Genomic DNA, 17,533 nt, shown 5'->3' with positions numbered 1-17,533 from the left:
CGAGTAATTAATGACAAAATGTTCATTTTTAGGTGAACTAACCCTTTAAAAAAATTTATTTTTCTTTCCAACTTATATTGAAAAAAAGTGTTAATTGTATATTTCTAATTAAGTGCAATTCATAATTCTTTTACAGTGCATTTTCAATGTGTTTTTTTGCTAAAATGCAGAAATCAGGCAGTGTGAATGCTTAACCTGCTTAAACGAGTCGGTACATTCCAAATCATGAAGCATCTTACCTGAGGTGTGAGATTTTTGAGAACAAGCCAATTAGTTCTCCCTGAGCTGCTGTCACCCCAGCTGGAACCTGTGGACAATGATAATTTCAAGTCTCTCTGGTTTCTTTAAATGCAATATCATTTACACTACTAATAGAGTTTATGAAGGTGAAAGGGAATATAATTGACTAACCAGAGTTGAATCTGGATTCAGAGCTACCCCAGCCTGCCAGTCTCAGAGAGCTGTTGTCCCAAGAAGAGGGCTGTTTCTGGCCAGTCAGGCCAGGCGGGGGGCGGGACGGAGCAGAGATACCTTTTGAGGGGAGAGGAACCTTCCACAGCTCATGAGCCAAAGAGGTGTTGGTGACTGTTCCAGGAGACCATTTGGAGTCACTGTTTCTGGCTGCAGTGAAAAAAAAAAAAGTTTAAGTTAAAGGTGTATGAGGATCACAAGCCTGACTGGGTATGCTGAAATAACTGCCCTCCAACCTGAAGTGCTTTGTGCTGTACTGCTGAGGGAACTATTGTGGTTGGAGGCACGAATGGATGTCCAGGCACTATTTGAAGGCAGCGTGGTGTTAAGTGATGAGGATGGCCCTGGAAGAACAGAAATAAAATGTCACTGACGCAAACACTAATACATACAAATCTGCAAATTACACTACAATTTAAACATCCGGGGTCGGAAGATTTTGTTGTGACTTCTTTGAAAAACGTCTGCATTTAATACAAAATATAGTGATAATAATAATCATGATATTGTGAACATGTATTAATTTAATGTAACTTTAATGTAGCTTTTTCATTTAGTCAATCTGATGCATCCTTGCTGAAAAAACAACACCACAAAACACTTTTGAACAGCAGTGTATACTGATATAGCTAGTTTAACATTGCTTACCATTGTTCCTGTCCCTGAGGTGATCAACATCCCGGACTGTATTAATGGAGAGATTATTAATCACACTGCCAGGAGTGACAAATGGGTCAGTTTCAGGATCAATGTTTGGATATCCTTTCCAGGGCTCACCAGGACGGAACTCTGCCAAACAAACAAGACACGGTGTCATTTATGTCATTTAGAGTTCCTCTGTAATAGTTAGTTTCAATGCAAGATTTGATTGGAACAAGTAAAGCATATTTGAAGCAAATGGGACCGAACCTGGTGGCCAGTTGACATTGGTGGAACCATGAGGTGATTTGGCACGACCGGGCCAGCCATCTCCCACAGAGCCAGGAGGACTGATGGGAGCGTTACTGGCATTGATGAAGTCATATGGACCAAAGGGTGAGTCTTCAAGCCTCAGGCCAGATGTTATAGCACCTATAGTAAAATCATATCCATCAGCAGTGTTGGGCAAGCTACTTGGAAAACTGTAGTGAGCTAAGCTACTAGTTACTCTACAGTAAATGAAGCTTCACTACACTGAAGCTAACCCCCTGGGAAATGTAGCAAGCTAAGCTACATCAACAGTAGCTGCTATAAGCTACTTTTAAAATTAAATTTTTATGTTGAACACGTTTTATTACAAGTCAATGCTATCTCAGTGCTCAAAACTGTCAGTCAAACAGATAGTCAGGTGTAATTGTTTAGTTTAATAGTTTTTGTGCTCCTTATCAATTTGGCAACAAAAACAATCAAAATACATGTAATTAACAATTTACGCACAAGTAAGTGTATGCACCTGTTGCATGGGCATGCTTAATATACTGTAGTCCTTTGCAGAACAAAATGCAAGACCTCCAAACAGTACAACAAAAATGGCCAGGCTGGACCCTGATAATTTTTACAAGCAGCATCTGAAATAGGGATGGGCGATATATCTAACGATATGATCATGCGCATCTAATCAGTAAAGCTGCTTCCGTGATCACCATCGCCATCACCTGCTTATAATTGGAGTGGCATTTAATAGACAGAGCCGTAGATCGCCGACAAGCTACGCAATATCGCGTTCATTATCGAAGTAATCTGCGATAATGAACGCAATATTGCGTAGCTTGTCAGCTATCTACGTACGGCTCTGTCTATTAAATGCCATTCCAATTATAAGCAGGCGATGGCGATTTTAGCGGTGATCACGGAAGCAGCTTTACTGATTAGATGCGCATGATCATATGGTTATATCGCCCAGCCCTAAGAAAACATATTTTCTCTCTGTTATCTCGGTCAGTGTCATGTACTTTTCGAAGTACGGCCACGGCGACTCACTCCTCGGGATTAACTGTTCTCCGACCTCATCCTATGCCATCATTTAATCAAATATTTTTTTTTTGCGTGACTGGCCAAGGAGTGGACCTTCCGGAGCAGAAGGTGGCGGTGATGCATCATAAAGATGGTTGGTTGCTATCCACCGTAAACACGAACAAGATGAAGTAGTGCCGTCGCGTCCCTTCTGATCCAGGATCAGCGATCTTAGCAGTTGTATTTCCCGATTTGAGTTTGAGATTCAGAAATGCTTGCGAAAATGTAGCTTGTGTGGAAGTAGCTTCGCTACTGAAAAGCTATTAGATTCAGAAAAGCAGCGACGCTACTGCCCAACACTGTCCATCAGACTGTTTTGCACACCTTCAAAACTGTATATGAATTTTTTTTTTTTTTGAGATAAGATTAGGGCTGCAAAATTACAGCAAAAATATTGGGATTATTTCCTTAGGAAACCTACCAGATTTGCTGGGGTTTTGATCAAGTGGCGAGTTAACGGAAATGTCCATGGCAGTCCACTTCTTCAGACGGGACTGTGGCTCCTTAAAACCAACACTGCCAATGTCGAGGTTGCTTACATTCAAGTTTGAGTTCAAACCTAGAGGAATACAAAAAAAAACAAATGATTTAATCAGTGCACTCAGTATTTTCTCTCATTAAAGACTTGATGAAGAGTACTTCTACATCATTTATTTTGGAGACGGCGTCACATGTCCATGCCACTATGGCAGTTGCAACAATGCAACCAACAGAAAATTACTGAGTGCACAATAAAACATGGGAATACATATGGAAGGGGAGACGAGCACAAAAGAAAGAAAAACAACCTGATTATTGTCAAGCGGCAGAAATTATGGGTAGAAGCACCATACGTATGCCAGCCAAACATAGGACATCCAATCAAATAATAAGGGTCTGAACTCAAAAGGTTTGGAAACATAGCATGATTTTCTTTTCCGTCAAATACAAAATGCAAGAGGTACTTTTGCTGGGGACAACGAAATAGATAGACTGTATTCACCTCTTGCTGGCAGAGAGCTGCTCTCAGGACAGAAGTTCTTTCCTACCCGAGGGTTGATGGGAGAGCCTGGCACCATGTGGCCATTGCTCAGAGGTGGGGCTAGGAAGCTATGACTTTGACTAATGCCAGATGGCTGATAGCCTGACATGTCAGAGGCAAACATCGAGTTGGGCTTGGCAGCTTGGTGCAACAAAGAGTCAGTCTGGCCTACATTAAGATGGGGAGGACACCCACCTAAAGGGAAATTACTGAACGAGTTCAAGGAACTTTGTTCTTTTTGCAGGTCGGAGACATTGGGGGGCATGAAGTTCTCCATATAGGACTTGAGGCTGGGCTGGTGCAGCGAGGGTGGCTGAGGGGAAGTCTGCTGCTTCATCAGGGAGGGATCGAGATGGCGGGGAGGCTGGATCATCTGCTGGGACGGACCCAGACCACGACCCTACACGTCATCACAAATGGAAAATGTCACAAACGGGCCAAGACAGAAGGAAACTGAACACATAAACAGGTCTAAGAGATCACAAACCTGTTCCTGTTGCTGACGGCTGTTAACAGGCATGGCCCTCTGGCTTTGCGCTTTTTGCTGCAAAAGGAGACGCTGGGACGGGGAGAAAAAAAAGGTAAGTTTTAAGTATGACAGGGAACGAGTTAACTTATCACTTCTAGGCTGGTACTAGCAACAAGATCAATACCTGTAACTGATTAATCTGAGAAAGCTGAGACAGCTGGTTGAGCTGGGACAGCTGGTTCAGCATAGCCACCTGCTGTGGGCCAAACAGAGGGTTCAGACCTCCATTATTGGGAGAGTACTTCAACAGGGGTGACTGGACCTGAGAACAAAGAACGGTACAGAGTTGTTACCAGCCTTGTTATAAAAAAGGACATCAAATTAATCAATTAATTAAAAAAATATATTAAATTGATTATACATATTATATATAGTGTGTGTATTCAAATACAAGTATTATATTGATCTAATAATAAAAAAACAATTGAATATATTCATTCCATATAATATCCATTTAATATAATATATATTTCTTAGTGGCTAAATAGTGGAGCTGCAACAGTGAGACCATTAATACTTTTAAGTAGTGTTCCTTTAGCTCAATTGATAGAGCATTGTGCAAGGTTTGGGGTTTGATTCTCCGGGAACACATGATAGGTAAAAATTGATAGCCTGAATGCTCTGTAAGTCGCTTTGGATAAAAGTGTCTGTTAAATGCATTATGTTTTTTTTATTGATTTTTTATTTATTAAGTAGGACTGCACAATTAATATAAAACAAATCAAAAATTTTGATATGGTTGTGATATGATAGATATAAAATACGGCACTGGGTTTTTACATGTGAGCTGCTCATGATCCAGTGTTTTTAGAATTTCAGAGAAACTCAGTTCGTAACACAGCAAACCTGGGACCAGTTGCAGATCTAGTTAGAACTAGTCTGACCAAACAAGCAGTTAGTCAATGGGTAATCAGCATTTTTGGTTTCAAATCAGGCCAATCTACTTTTTCCTGTAACTAATAAAGAAAAACAATAAGATGACTAGCCTCACTTGTTAGACTAGTCTAAGTCCACTGGAGTTTTGTAAACTGCATTCTAAAACATACATAAAATTTTTTCTCAGGAGAGAAAAAATAATGCATTGAGTTACACTTTGGAAATTCCCTGATATTTCCAAGGCCTTGGGAACCCTGCCTACACACCACACATCTTCATCTTACAGTTAGGAGGGAATTAAAAACCCAAGTGGCATTACCTGAGAGGGAAGTAGTGGAGGAGGCACTTGGTTGCGTAGACTGGGCTGAGCGGAGTTCAAAGGTTGTGCTGGAGGCTGCTGGGCATTCCGGCCTTGTGCTGCTGCATTACCCACACCGTACATGTTTACATTCTGAGGAGAAACATAACACCCCACATTGAAATTAAGCATCTGACAATTCAGTGCATTCACACCTTCAGCACACAGGGAGCAGCATGCACTAACTCACCTGCCTAACAGAGGCAGAGTTTGGTTGGTGAGGCAAGCTGCACTGGTTGGGCAGTGCACTATTTGTTGGGGAAAAGCTGATATTCTGCATGGAAGTGATCTGTGAGTTTTGGGACTCTTCTGCTACAGAGCTATCATATATAGGCAGTGAAAGCTGAAGCACAACCACAGGCCAAGCAGAGAGAGGAGCAGGACGCAGAGCACAACAGCAGTGAGGAATTGGACAAAGACCAGAAGGAACACCAGGCCACCAGAGAAAGGCACATCAACAGCCACAGAAAAGGAGAGAGAAAGGCTATGTTAGCATCCTCTTTGGCATATTTTAGCAACTGAAGAGCTTTCTATAATTTTATTAAGTTAGGGAGGCTATGGGAAAATTGGGATCAGAAGAAAGACTACGACTACTGAAAGAGTTGCTTCTAAATACCCCATGAAATCAATTGTAGCATTTCCTAATAAAATAGGAAGTTCAGGCTGGGACTTATCTTGTACCTATTTATCTTTAACAGCCAATGTCATATTAGAGCCATAAACCATGATTTGTTGAACATATTGGTTATTCTTCCGAACATACAAGTCAGCATCAAATACATATAACCTTAGATCTAACAGACATGGTCTTATGCAGTTTTTATAGATATGGTGCCCAGTAGGTGGCTCAGCAAATTTCCAATGGTTCCCCTTTTAGGAGAACTGAAATGTTTTTTTTTTTAAAAGATGACAAAATAAGCTTAAAAATAAGGTAATTCAATTCAACCCCTTAATAACACAACTCGAAGATCTTAACTTCAAGAATATTTAAATTTGATTAAATTTTGATTTTCCATGGACACTCTTAGTTTCTATAAATTAGAAAATGTGTTTTTAAAACTATATTAATTATAACAGATTTTCCCCAGAGGACATATATTCATTTTGGACAAAGGGGGACAGAGTAAAAAAAAAAAGAAACGTTGAGTTCAGCTGGTCTTGAAGCCACAAGCCTTAAATTTTGATATCATGAGGTCTTTCAGTTGCATTCTCGTCCCATAGAGGCTGCTAAAGTACTGAGCAAGCAGGAAAACAAGACTGGACAAAATGAAGGCTCCATTACTGATATAGGAGGATAGGAAATAACTGACCTTATCCATATAGGGATTACGGTCTACAGTAGAGTCTTTGTGGATCTGGTGACGTGAAGCAGGATATTTCACGTACTCTCCGAAATTAAGAACATGCTTGTCAACATCAATGCGCTTGTCTGTCATTCCTGCAGAAGATGAGAAGTATTAATAGATTTTACAAAATCATGCTACTACTCATGGACTGCAAAAAACATTACTCAATATCAGTACTGGAGGAGCATGCGAATGTGACCTACCTCCAGACATATCCATCTTATTGCTCTTCAGGGAGTCTTCAGCGGAATCCCTCTGTAAAATGACAAAAAAAAGTGCCATCTAATAACTTTATGCTCCATAAAGATTTGGGGACACATAATACTTAGTATAAGAGGTTTCCCATAAAAATAGCAATCAAGACTTGATCCTTACAGGGTACATGTTGTTGAACTGTTTCACAAACTGATTCATCCATGGAGAATCATCTTGCTTGTTGGGTCCTTTGTTTAGCTAATGGAAAGAAGGGTAGAAAATAATGATTAAATGATTAAATGTAAATAAGCAAGCAAAATATATACATCATTTTGGCCTCACTATTAGATTTAACAGTAAATTTAGTGAATGACACGTTAAATAGTTCTGCCAGGCTAAATTAGGTCTTAATTATTATTTATCTTAATTATTACCTTTGGAGTCATCTTCTTGTAGGGCCAGCTTCCAGTTTGGTTCACTTCTTGTGATGGATTGTTGTTCCACATGCCTATCTCTACTTCCCCTTCCTCCTCCCAGTTGGACATCTCTTCTCCACCCCAGTTATCTTGCATAGGTTTGGATCCTAAAGCCATAATCAAATTAAGAATGGAGGGAAAAAAACATCAATAGGCTGGTCAAATCATACACTGGAAAAGCCAAACAAAACAAGAAGAAATTAAGTCAAAGAAAGAAAAAACAAAGAAAGTTCTTGGCCCAAGATGGGACGTACCAGACTTGTGCTGTGACTGCTGTCCAATAGTAGAGTTGCTCCAGCCACTGCCTCCTGAATTTTCCCTCCTCGACTCTTCCCAGCTGGAACCTGTATCAACAGGCTTTCCCCAAGCAGACGTGCCATTGTCCACAGTGACAGGTGGAGCAGTCTGCTCACCCCAGGTAGAGGACTCCATTTTTTGTGGCCCAACATATGTCTCTCCCCACCCTGTGATGAAAAAAAAGACCAGTATATAAAAATCTAATATTGTTCTGCACAAAAACTAGTGAATGCAAAAAAATGAGAGAATGGCATATTGAAAAGGCTTATTACTATTTTCTAAGCAAACTAAAATCTGTCAGAGCAAACAAGAGTCAAAGTGTAATGCATAAGCTACATGGAAAATAACTATGCAACAACTAATTTGCATCTAAAAATGATTTAACATACTTATCTGAAATCTATTAACAAAGACAATGCAACTAATATTTACAAATAAATTTCAAAGCGGGATTGGATTGTACTTGCAAATTTTCCAATGGCCCAAATCCGACCCTTGCATAAACATGCTTATGTAAGCTTTGTTTACTCTGAAGTCCTTCTAATGGATCAGCTTACATTTAACCACTGAGCTTTTTGCACTTTCACCATCTAGCATATGCCCTGAATACTTCCTTCAAAAATAGCCCTGTTCATGTGTGCCCTGCTGCTCAAGTTGCTGCCATATGACTGCACCATCGGCCACAATGTAACCCAAGCCTATTTTTCACTGAGCACAGCTTATCCACAGCCAATTGCAAATTAAGTAAGAACACTATTTGCACAGGCACCTTTACATTTTCTGTTTGGTAAATAGTTAAAAATTAATGGGAAAAACTGCACTTTTACTAAGTATATACATTCCTCTGGAATGCATAAACACATTGATATATAGACACACAAACACTTGCTCGTAAGTTCAGAGCTTGTCAGTGCTGTTAGTATTAGAGGAAAGAAGTGGGAAGAAAAAGCGCATCCAAAGAAATTCCAAAGGGATGACTGCATGGCTAAAGATAAATATAATGGGTGAGTAATAATTGCCAAGGCACTGCCAAAATGAAAGACACCCACCTGAGCTGCAGTTATTTTCTTTTGGAGCCATGGCGCTTTGGGCTTGAGGGGGCTGAGAAACAGCCATGCCATCATGCTCTCCAGCATTGTTCTTCTTCCACATATTTACATTGCTGCAGTTATATTTGTTGGGATCTCCCCATGCTGAAGTACCATCATCAATCTCCATTCTACGCCTGATGGATTCAGGTGATGGATCTTCCCATCCAGTGGATTCTTCTTCTTTGGAGGCAGTAGGCATTGGGCCTCCCAGCCATCCTGTAGGCTTGTTTTGACCAGGGGCTCCAGTCTGAGAGTTGCTCCCACTCCTGAATGTTCCCATGCTGGAATCTTGGGACTTGCCCCACTCTGAAGAGTTGTTCGGTTTTGCATTGTCACCCCAGTTGGGGTTGGAGTGGCTTGATTTGATTGGCTCACCCCAGGTTTGGTTTTGATTGTTGGTCTTGCGTGGCTCTCCCCATCCTGTGGTTGGACCACTCTGGTCAGGAGTGTTGGTGCCTCCACTGCCTCCCCAGGTGTTGCTTGTCCCGCACCGCCCAGGCTCACTCCAGCCCGATCCAGAGCGGTCGCTGTCACTGTCCCAGCCACCTGAACCAGACTTCTGGGGCTCTCCCCAATGGTTTCCCTTCAGGCCTTCTCCACCCCATCCTTGCTTTGTCTTCGGTGGATTATTCCAAGAGGAGGACTTTTCATCCTTGGTGCCATTCCAGGAACCACCCTTGTTCATTGTAACAGAAGGGGCATCCTCCCATCCACTTTGCCCAACTGAGCCTTTGGTTTCTTCCCAGCCAGCTGAAGGTTTCGTTTCCATCCACCCAGACATTGAAGAATCGCTACTTTTGTTGGTGCTGGGTCCATTTCCCCAACCACCTGAGCTAGACGCCTGAGGGGGAACGCTACCCCATCCTGTCTGTCCATTTCCTGTCTTTTTATCAGAGCTTGAAACATCCCACACAGTGTTCTGTTGGACTGGAGTTTGTCCCCATCCTGTGTTGGACAGCACCCTGGGGTCCACATCAATTCTAGAGAGAGCTGCATTGATCATGCCCTGCTGATTACCTCTCCTTCGGTGACCACCACATTGCCCATCCCTCTCACTGCGACCTCCTGAGCTCTCTCCACTTCCTTCACTGCCTGTAGATTTGTTCCATGTGCTGCCTTGTGACACTTGACCAGAGCTCCCTATACCAAGAGCATCATCCTCCAAGGACTTCCATCCATTTGTTCCCTTCCTACTCCCATTCGTGCTATCATTGGAATGCTGACTGTTACTGGGCAACGTGTTCCACTCCCCGTTTGAGACCTTAGTGCCAGTGTTTGAAGAGGACGAGGAAGAGGAAGATGAGGAGGAGGCACTCCCCCAGGGGCGAGGGATCCCAGCTGGGCCTACACCATTGCCTGCTCCCCAAGAAATACTTTGTGAGGACGCGGGCGCTGAGTCCCAACCTCCTCCACAACTGCCCATCCCATTATTATTATTATTCTTTAAAGAAGCAGCACTCACAGAGGAGCCATTGGCTCCAGACTGCATTAGAGTTGCATTCACAGTGTCGCCCACAGCTTGGCCTTTAGGGTTGGGACATTTGTCTCCAGAGTAATTAGTGCTGGGCGGAATGCCCCATGCTGTACCATAAGACCCACTGTTAATTCCCTCGCTGTTGCCTTGTTGAGAAATGGAAGTGCCATTAGAGACTGGAGATATAGGGAGCTGAGGGGAGCCCCCTGTACTCATAGGCCAAGCTCGGTGCCCTTGGGGCTGTTCATTCATCTGCATTGAACCTGTAGAGTTTGGTAAACTAGAGGTCATCGTGTTAGTAGTGTTATTTGGTCCATTAAATTCAGTGTTAAGATTTTGAGGCTGCCCACTTGAAACCTTGTTTGTACCATTGACTTCAGCTTCAGACATATTTTCCTGCAGGCATCCCCAGGACATCTTAGAGTTGATACTCTGCATGCTGGGTGTTTGACCTATGGTGCTTTGTTGAGTGTTGGTGCCACCATTTCCGTTCCCCACAGGCCCATGGGGATTGGGCCCAGTGTTCTGAAGAACGGGCCAGGCACCATGGTTGGCATTTGGGTTCAAAGTGCTTGGATTGGATTATACTAAATTGGTTGAGGAACCTTGGGTACCCAGGCATTTATTTTGCCATGGCTGCTTTCTGCCAGCTTGCTGCTGGGGCCCTCGCCAGAGCCTTGACATGTGCTTAGCATCGAGCCATTGGATACACTCCAAGGCCCCTTAACACTCCCATTACCCACATTATTGCTGCCATTTGCAACCATGAAATGAGAACCTTGTCTGTTGCCATTGTTGTCACCACCAGTGCTCCCAGACGCCGTCATACTAAGATTTTTTTCTGACCCAGAGCTGGAGGCAGAGTCAGCATCCATACATTCTGAGGCTAACTCTGGGTCACTACCAGTGATGGAGGGCCAGGTTCCCTTATCTACAATAACTTTTCCCCAGTTGCTGTTTGAATCGCTGCAAGGTGAACCAGAGCTCCATGGTGAATTTTCATACTGAGGCTCCAGACCAGCATGCTCCAAACCTGTGAAAACAAATAAAAGGCCTAATCAGTTCAGATGGTAAACGTTGAGAAGATAAATAACAAAAAAAAAAAAAAATGCAAATGCGTCTGTTTTGGACTAAATTCAGAAAAGTAGACAAAAATCAAGACAATTAAGTTTGGATGTTTGTGTCAGTTTGTGTAAAAGCTTCACAAAAGGAGATTGAACAGTAACATAAGACACTAAGGGACTGAAACATATGAACTTATAAAACAAAAATATAAAATACAATCCCTTACCCAATCCTGATATGGTTACACAGTATCCTTGTACTTTAACAATGATTAAATATAAAACACCCAGTGCAAATAAAACATTCTAAAACACAAGCCACATGTACATAAATATCCTGGAAATATTAACATTTGGCAGGCTTTGGCCAGAATTTTTAATAACTTGACCATTTATGGATTATGCAACAATGGCTAACTGCCCATAGGCCCGGTCTCTGTCCTGCTGAGAGGTGCCTCACTTAAGCCAGACTGAAACAGTAGTAGATCTGCCACCATTTTGTAGCAGCAGCATGATCATGCTGCATGCCAGGATAGAGGAGGGAAATACAGACGACTGCTTACAGCAACACTAAGTCTGAAGCTTCTCTGCAAGTTCACCGATTTTACGTAGATGTGGCAAGTGTAGCGGCACAAAACTCAATACAATAACGCAACTGCATTGTTCCTTGAAATAAATTTTCTGCTCATGTTCATTTTTCTGCAAGATGGCTGCCAAGCTTCCTTGAGCACTGTTCTCTTGCCAAGTCTGAGACTTTCTCCTTGGCTGTGTTACCAAGAGAAATGGGAAGACAGAGAAACAGACAGTCTCAATGCTGGTCTCAAGTACACTGTTTGTTTAAGAGTGACTCAATAAAATGGGAGATTCTGTTGAAGGTCACTGAGGTAAAGGAAAATTACAGTTACATTACATTTCGATCTAGTATTTCATCTGTCCAGGGGAGACAAAAAGAGTTGTCAACCAAGAAGAGACTTGTAGACTCCAAGAGGATAGAACAATGGAAATTCTGTCAACACGTCATTCCAAAATTAACTCCCTTTCTTCTGTTCAACACAAAAGATTTTTTGTCCATATAATTTAAACCAATGGTGTCTAAAACAACCATGGATACCTATGGCTCCCTTTATATGGACAGAAAAAAAGTGTTTTTTCTTTGCATTCCAGTAAAGAAAGTCATTCATACAAGTTTGGAATGAGGAGTGTCAGTAAATGATTACAGACTTTTCATCCTTTGATGAAAAACCCCTAAAGGTAGACTTGTACAGTGTTATGGGTTAAGTGTACAATAGCTCACTTGCATTGTAAAACTAATTCAGTAAAGTGAGAACTTTGTACCAGTTGGCTGCACTTCCGCTCTGGCCTTTCATAAAACAGGAAAAAAAATCTGGAAAAGTCAGTCTTCCTATGCCAAGACATTATGATAAATTTCTTGCAAGACATTGTAGAGCAACTGGTTAAATTTAGATAATCAAAATTACTTAATGACATCATTAAGCATGCACCACAAAGATAGACAACAACTTGTAATCTGCCTAAATACGAACAGCTGAACAGTGGCTTGTAGCATGAAGCAAGATGAACAAACCCAGTTTTAGAAGTAGGTTTAGAGTTGACAAAACCAAACAAATACAACCTGGTTTAGATCAGAAAAGCAGGCTCACAAAGCTCGATATGAACATTTTGTCAACTCAGAGTTTGAACCAGAGTTTGTGATTAACTCTAGAGAGTGCGTGAGATGGAAAGAAAGCAAATGTATGACCACACAAAAGAATCAACTGAATTTAATTTATATAGTTTCACACAGAGCTCAAAAGGAAAACCACTTTTACACAGTTCACACAGTTTAGCCACTTTTAAGGATGGATATATTAAAGCTTGTCTATATGTATCTATACTTAATTTAAATGCAAAGCTTAAAATAAATTGTCACTTCATATAATATGTATTATAAACAATTATAATTAATAAACAAGTAGAAAGTCAGGCAATTTTGTCTAAACTTCTAACCGTTTTAATTTGGAGCTAGAGATACAGGGGAGTGGCTTCATTGCATCAGATTGATTGGCCCAGTTTGGGTTTGCGATCTCAAACCCAGAATAGCTGTGTAGCACAAGTTACCATGGTGACGAAACCCGCTCAAAACCAAACCACCTTCTTGAGCCCAAAAACTCAGAAATTGCTCAAACTCAATGCTAACTTACCTGGCTTTGTTTTACAGGCTACAGGTCTTTATGTAACTTTTGAACTTACACACACACACCACACTAAACAAAAATGGTAAACAACAGCACATGGTAAAAAAAAAGAAAACGAAAAAATGAGTCACCTGTTTGGTTAGGGGAGTGGCTGACGGAATCCCGAATGGGAGCCATGCCTACAAAACAGGAAGCAACACCATGAGGAAAACCAGTTACATGAAGCCACAAAATAAGCCTCCATACCAATAAAACTGCCACATGTTAAGACCATGCAGCAAACAATCACTTTTTTTCTACAGCTATGACCTAGGAATTTCAATTCAACTCAAAAATGAAAACAGTAGAATGTAGAGAAAGATAAAGATCTTTCATTAGAAGACATGCTACTTTTTACATGAGTCACTCCGTTAGCTTGGCCGTACTGTAATGGCAACCACTGACAAAAAAATATAGACTTAAAAAGCAACTGGGGACATAAAATATGTATTATATTAAAAATATTCGGTATATTGGAAATGTACGGGAGAACTAACAGTCAATCAGACAAAGCTTACAATCTAAAAATGATGGTAAATTTATTGACCTGAATACTAAAAAAGAAAAAGATGATACATTTTGGTTTTCAGTTTGGGGGGAAAAATAAGTACCCCATGAACACACATATCTGTGCTTGTATGTTTACCTAACAGGCCTATCAGCAATGGCTAACTTTACACATACATATCATGGATCTCAGCAAACCTGGCTGATCTGTAACCCACAATGTCATTACTCAGAGCACCAGTACCTGAGAGGTGGCTTTGGGCGCAGTGTAGGACAGACCTCTCAGTCGTAAGCTCTCCTGGCTGGCTAGAGTTGAGCTGCACTTGAGTTCCCAGGGTGGCAGCGAGGACCGTAAGAGATTGCCCACACTTCAACAGCTGTTTCTGTTTGTGCTGACAGAGATGCGGCGAAACTTCACAGATCGGGTACCGAGGCAGGGCTTGGGGCTGGCCGCTGGCTGGGGCCCTCTTGGCATTGCTGATGGCGCAGGTTACAGTGGAGGTGCTGCTGTTCTAATTGGCAGACTGAGGCTGGCTGAAACTGGACTTGATATGTTCTGGCACTGAAATCAAAATAAAAACAGGCTTTCAAAACATTTTTCCCCATTACTGGATTACCACTTACTGCAATAACATTTGGTACCCTACATGCGAAAATCAGTGCATGTCAGTTTTCTTTGTGGAATTTTTCCACACCTGGATATGTAAAAAATAAATAAATCCCAAAATAAATAAAATAATAAAAAAAATTAAGCTCAATCCTATTAGAACCTGACCTATTTTAAAGGGACCTATTATGCTCCTTTACAAAATCTTGATTTTGTTTTGGGGGTGTACTAGAACATGCTCTCATGCTTGGTGGTTAAAAATTTTTAATTAGTTCCGGGTTTGATGAAGGCCTGCCTTCCGAAAAAACAAATGTGCTGTGATTGGTTAGCTGTCCCAATGCTCTCAATAACTAAATAAACATTAAAAACTGACAGCAGTTAAAAATGCATCTGCACGAGCTCTGCAGTTCAGTAACTTACTCCAGTAAAGTATGGTTAAGACCGTGTTGATTTCCATAACCCTATAAGGTGTTTTAAGAGATATTGTTGTAAATGAAATAGTTTATCCAAAAATAACACGTCTTATCACTTCACCTTTGTTTCTTATCCATATGACAAAGATTTTATAATTTAGCTACTTATTCATATAGCTAATTAAATGGTGAATAAGAGTTTCTCTGCCATTTCATTTTGTGTGGCAAATTAAAATTTGTATAAATGGTTGAATTGTAATTACATAATACAACTTTCAAAATCTGAAGAGATTACCTTAATTTATTTGCTAGAATATGTATGACTCACTATTTTAACTAATTCCAAAAGCTGAATGATGAATAAAGGTCTACTGATTAACCAGCAAAATAATCGATGATTAGTTGATTAATCATTCGAATAATCATTAGATTAATTAGACAGTTTATTGCAGCCCTATTATACAGTAAAGGTAACCAGAAAAGATTTGTTCTGGCACTATAGAGAAATGAAACGAACATTGTTCAAAATTTGCCTCAGTTATTCAAGCAAACTCGAAGCATATGTTGCTAACATAGTACAGACTTTTGACTGCCATCACACAAATAGGGCAGTTGTTGTCACAGTCTAGCAGTTTATTAATATAATCTTACACAATTATCAGAACCTGCTTAAGATAGTAAGTTGTAAAACAGTGAAAACTCAAGTCTTAATCTCAAGAGAGTCATAGTCCATGTAAACTATTGTTGATACGTGTCAAAACTTCTGGCCTCACTAAAACAATATAATCAGTGAGGAATTTCCATATTATTTATTTATATATATATATATATATATATATATATATATATATATATATATATATATATATATATATATATATATATATATATATATATAAAAATAAAACAACAAATCAAAATCTTTATGACTATTTACTACAACTTTTTGTGGCCTTATAATGAAAAAGGTTAAAAAAAGGTTGGTGTTATTACTAGAAAAAAAAAAAAAATTACATTACAATTTTTAATTCATTTGTAACAATATACCTTTATAGTGGATACCACCAACCTTCATCTATTTTAACCCCTTCCCTCAAACAACCTGTTAAGAGACCACCTTTCACAATCCAATTAATTCCCTGAGGAGTTAGCAATACAATTAACATCTGTTTTACTTCTATAATTATTCACATTACAGAAGGAAAATGGGGACTGCCAAGTGCAGGCAAACAACACACATTACCTCTAAAAAGTATTTCAACAAATACATTTTTTAATTGTGTCATTTACTGGCCCCAAATTTGTTCCAAACCTGTATCAATTGAGATTGTTGGTAACCAAACTTTTTCCATTTTTGGATGAACTTTCTCTTTAACAGTAAATTTGAATGATTATTACAGTCAAGACTATGTAATACAATCTCTTTTGAAACTGAAATTTTATTATGGAACTGTAACATCCACTTGATGCAGTGGTACAGTATCAGATGGTAATATCAAATGATGACTGCCTTCATATTTAAATGGTCTTGCAAGTTATTTAAAAAATGTCACATGTCCCCCAGAAACACAGTATTACCATGAACCATTCTGGTTCTTCACTGAAATTTTTAATCTAGTTTGCAAGTATATATAAAAAAAGCAACGCATCTGAATTCAGTTTCTCTATATGAATTCGTTCCATGCATACAGGTTGGAAAACAATTCTAAACAGCAGAAAGTCACCAAGTAGTTTAACAGTCCACCACTACACATTCAGCTTCATAAATGTTAATGCACTGCACCCGCAGCACAACTGTTCGCAATATCCAGCAGTTCGTTCATGGACATTGTTTTTTGACTGTGGAATTTCCTCTTTAGGAATGACCTCACAGTGCAGCAATTCGGATTCACGTAAAAATAAATAAATAAATAAATAAATAAATAAACATTTCAAAGGACAGACCACAAGGTGCAAGAACAGAGACAATCCCGATCAGGTCTAGAACACAGAGCAATCAATATGACGAGTATGATAATTATTCATCTCACATCACAGCAGCTGTGAAGATTTGACAAATTTTTTGAAACAATTTTTACAAAAGGTAAGAGACTAGAAGAACTCAAGATACCAAATAAAACTTATTTGTAGTTAATTACAAAAGCTGAACCTCTACCTTCAAGTAATACAGGATTATATCACAGCTTTCTTTTCCCCTCCTCTCCAGGTTTACCAGAAGCCTTCAAAGACATCCAGCTTTGTTCCTTCCCTTCGCATTTCATAAGAAGAAAAAAAAAAAAATGGAGAGGCATGGTGTCATTTTACTGCTCGAGCTGAAACTCCTGGCAGCTCCTCCTGCTGCCTGTAGCTGGGGCTCTGTGAGGGGGGGAGCTTTTTGGGGGCTTTCTTTTATAAAATCTACCTATATCTTTTTCTACCTAAATATTTTGGCAAAGGAGTTCAAAAGGAAACAAAAGTGTGAAATAATACATAACCATGCAACAGGTCTGTTTTCTCTTAGGGGCAACTTCCTGTTCAGACAACTTCGACGTGCTTGTTGTGGAATGACAACTGTCAGGAAGTCAGGTGGTCACGTTGCAACA

The 17,533-nt window shown here is 40.1% G+C and overlaps 1 protein-coding gene across 1 annotated transcript in view; it reads right to left on the bottom strand.

Annotated features, from left to right (window-relative positions):
* LOC113047333 (trinucleotide repeat-containing gene 6A protein-like) overlaps window positions 1–17,533 on the bottom strand; it is a 33,307-nt gene that overhangs the window by 5,546 nt on the left and 10,228 nt on the right. Inside the window, exons 4-22 of the mRNA XM_026208684.1 lie at window positions 14,176–14,493; window positions 13,517–13,564; window positions 8,611–11,159; window positions 7,519–7,728; window positions 7,223–7,371; window positions 6,969–7,046; window positions 6,797–6,848; window positions 6,558–6,685; window positions 5,438–5,590; window positions 5,209–5,340; window positions 4,138–4,275; window positions 3,972–4,043; window positions 3,446–3,884; window positions 2,885–3,022; window positions 1,381–1,542; window positions 1,120–1,260; window positions 708–815; window positions 412–621; window positions 240–307 (exon numbers count right to left, since the gene is read on the bottom strand). Coding sequence (XP_026064469.1) covers window positions 240–307; window positions 412–621; window positions 708–815; window positions 1,120–1,260; window positions 1,381–1,542; window positions 2,885–3,022; window positions 3,446–3,884; window positions 3,972–4,043; window positions 4,138–4,275; window positions 5,209–5,340; window positions 5,438–5,590; window positions 6,558–6,685; window positions 6,797–6,848; window positions 6,969–7,046; window positions 7,223–7,371; window positions 7,519–7,728; window positions 8,611–10,564 — 4,332 coding nt within the window. The 5' untranslated portion in view covers window positions 10,565–11,159; window positions 13,517–13,564; window positions 14,176–14,493. The remainder of the gene's footprint in view (window positions 1–239; window positions 308–411; window positions 622–707; window positions 816–1,119; window positions 1,261–1,380; window positions 1,543–2,884; window positions 3,023–3,445; window positions 3,885–3,971; window positions 4,044–4,137; window positions 4,276–5,208; window positions 5,341–5,437; window positions 5,591–6,557; window positions 6,686–6,796; window positions 6,849–6,968; window positions 7,047–7,222; window positions 7,372–7,518; window positions 7,729–8,610; window positions 11,160–13,516; window positions 13,565–14,175; window positions 14,494–17,533) is intronic.

Source organism: Carassius auratus, chromosome 28 (assembly GCF_003368295.1).
Source record: "Carassius auratus strain Wakin chromosome 28, ASM336829v1, whole genome shotgun sequence".
NCBI classification, from domain to species: Eukaryota; Metazoa; Chordata; class Actinopteri; order Cypriniformes; family Cyprinidae; genus Carassius; species Carassius auratus.
The sequence above is the reverse complement of the archived record's forward strand: the minus strand, read 5'-3'. Positions and strand labels throughout refer to the sequence as shown.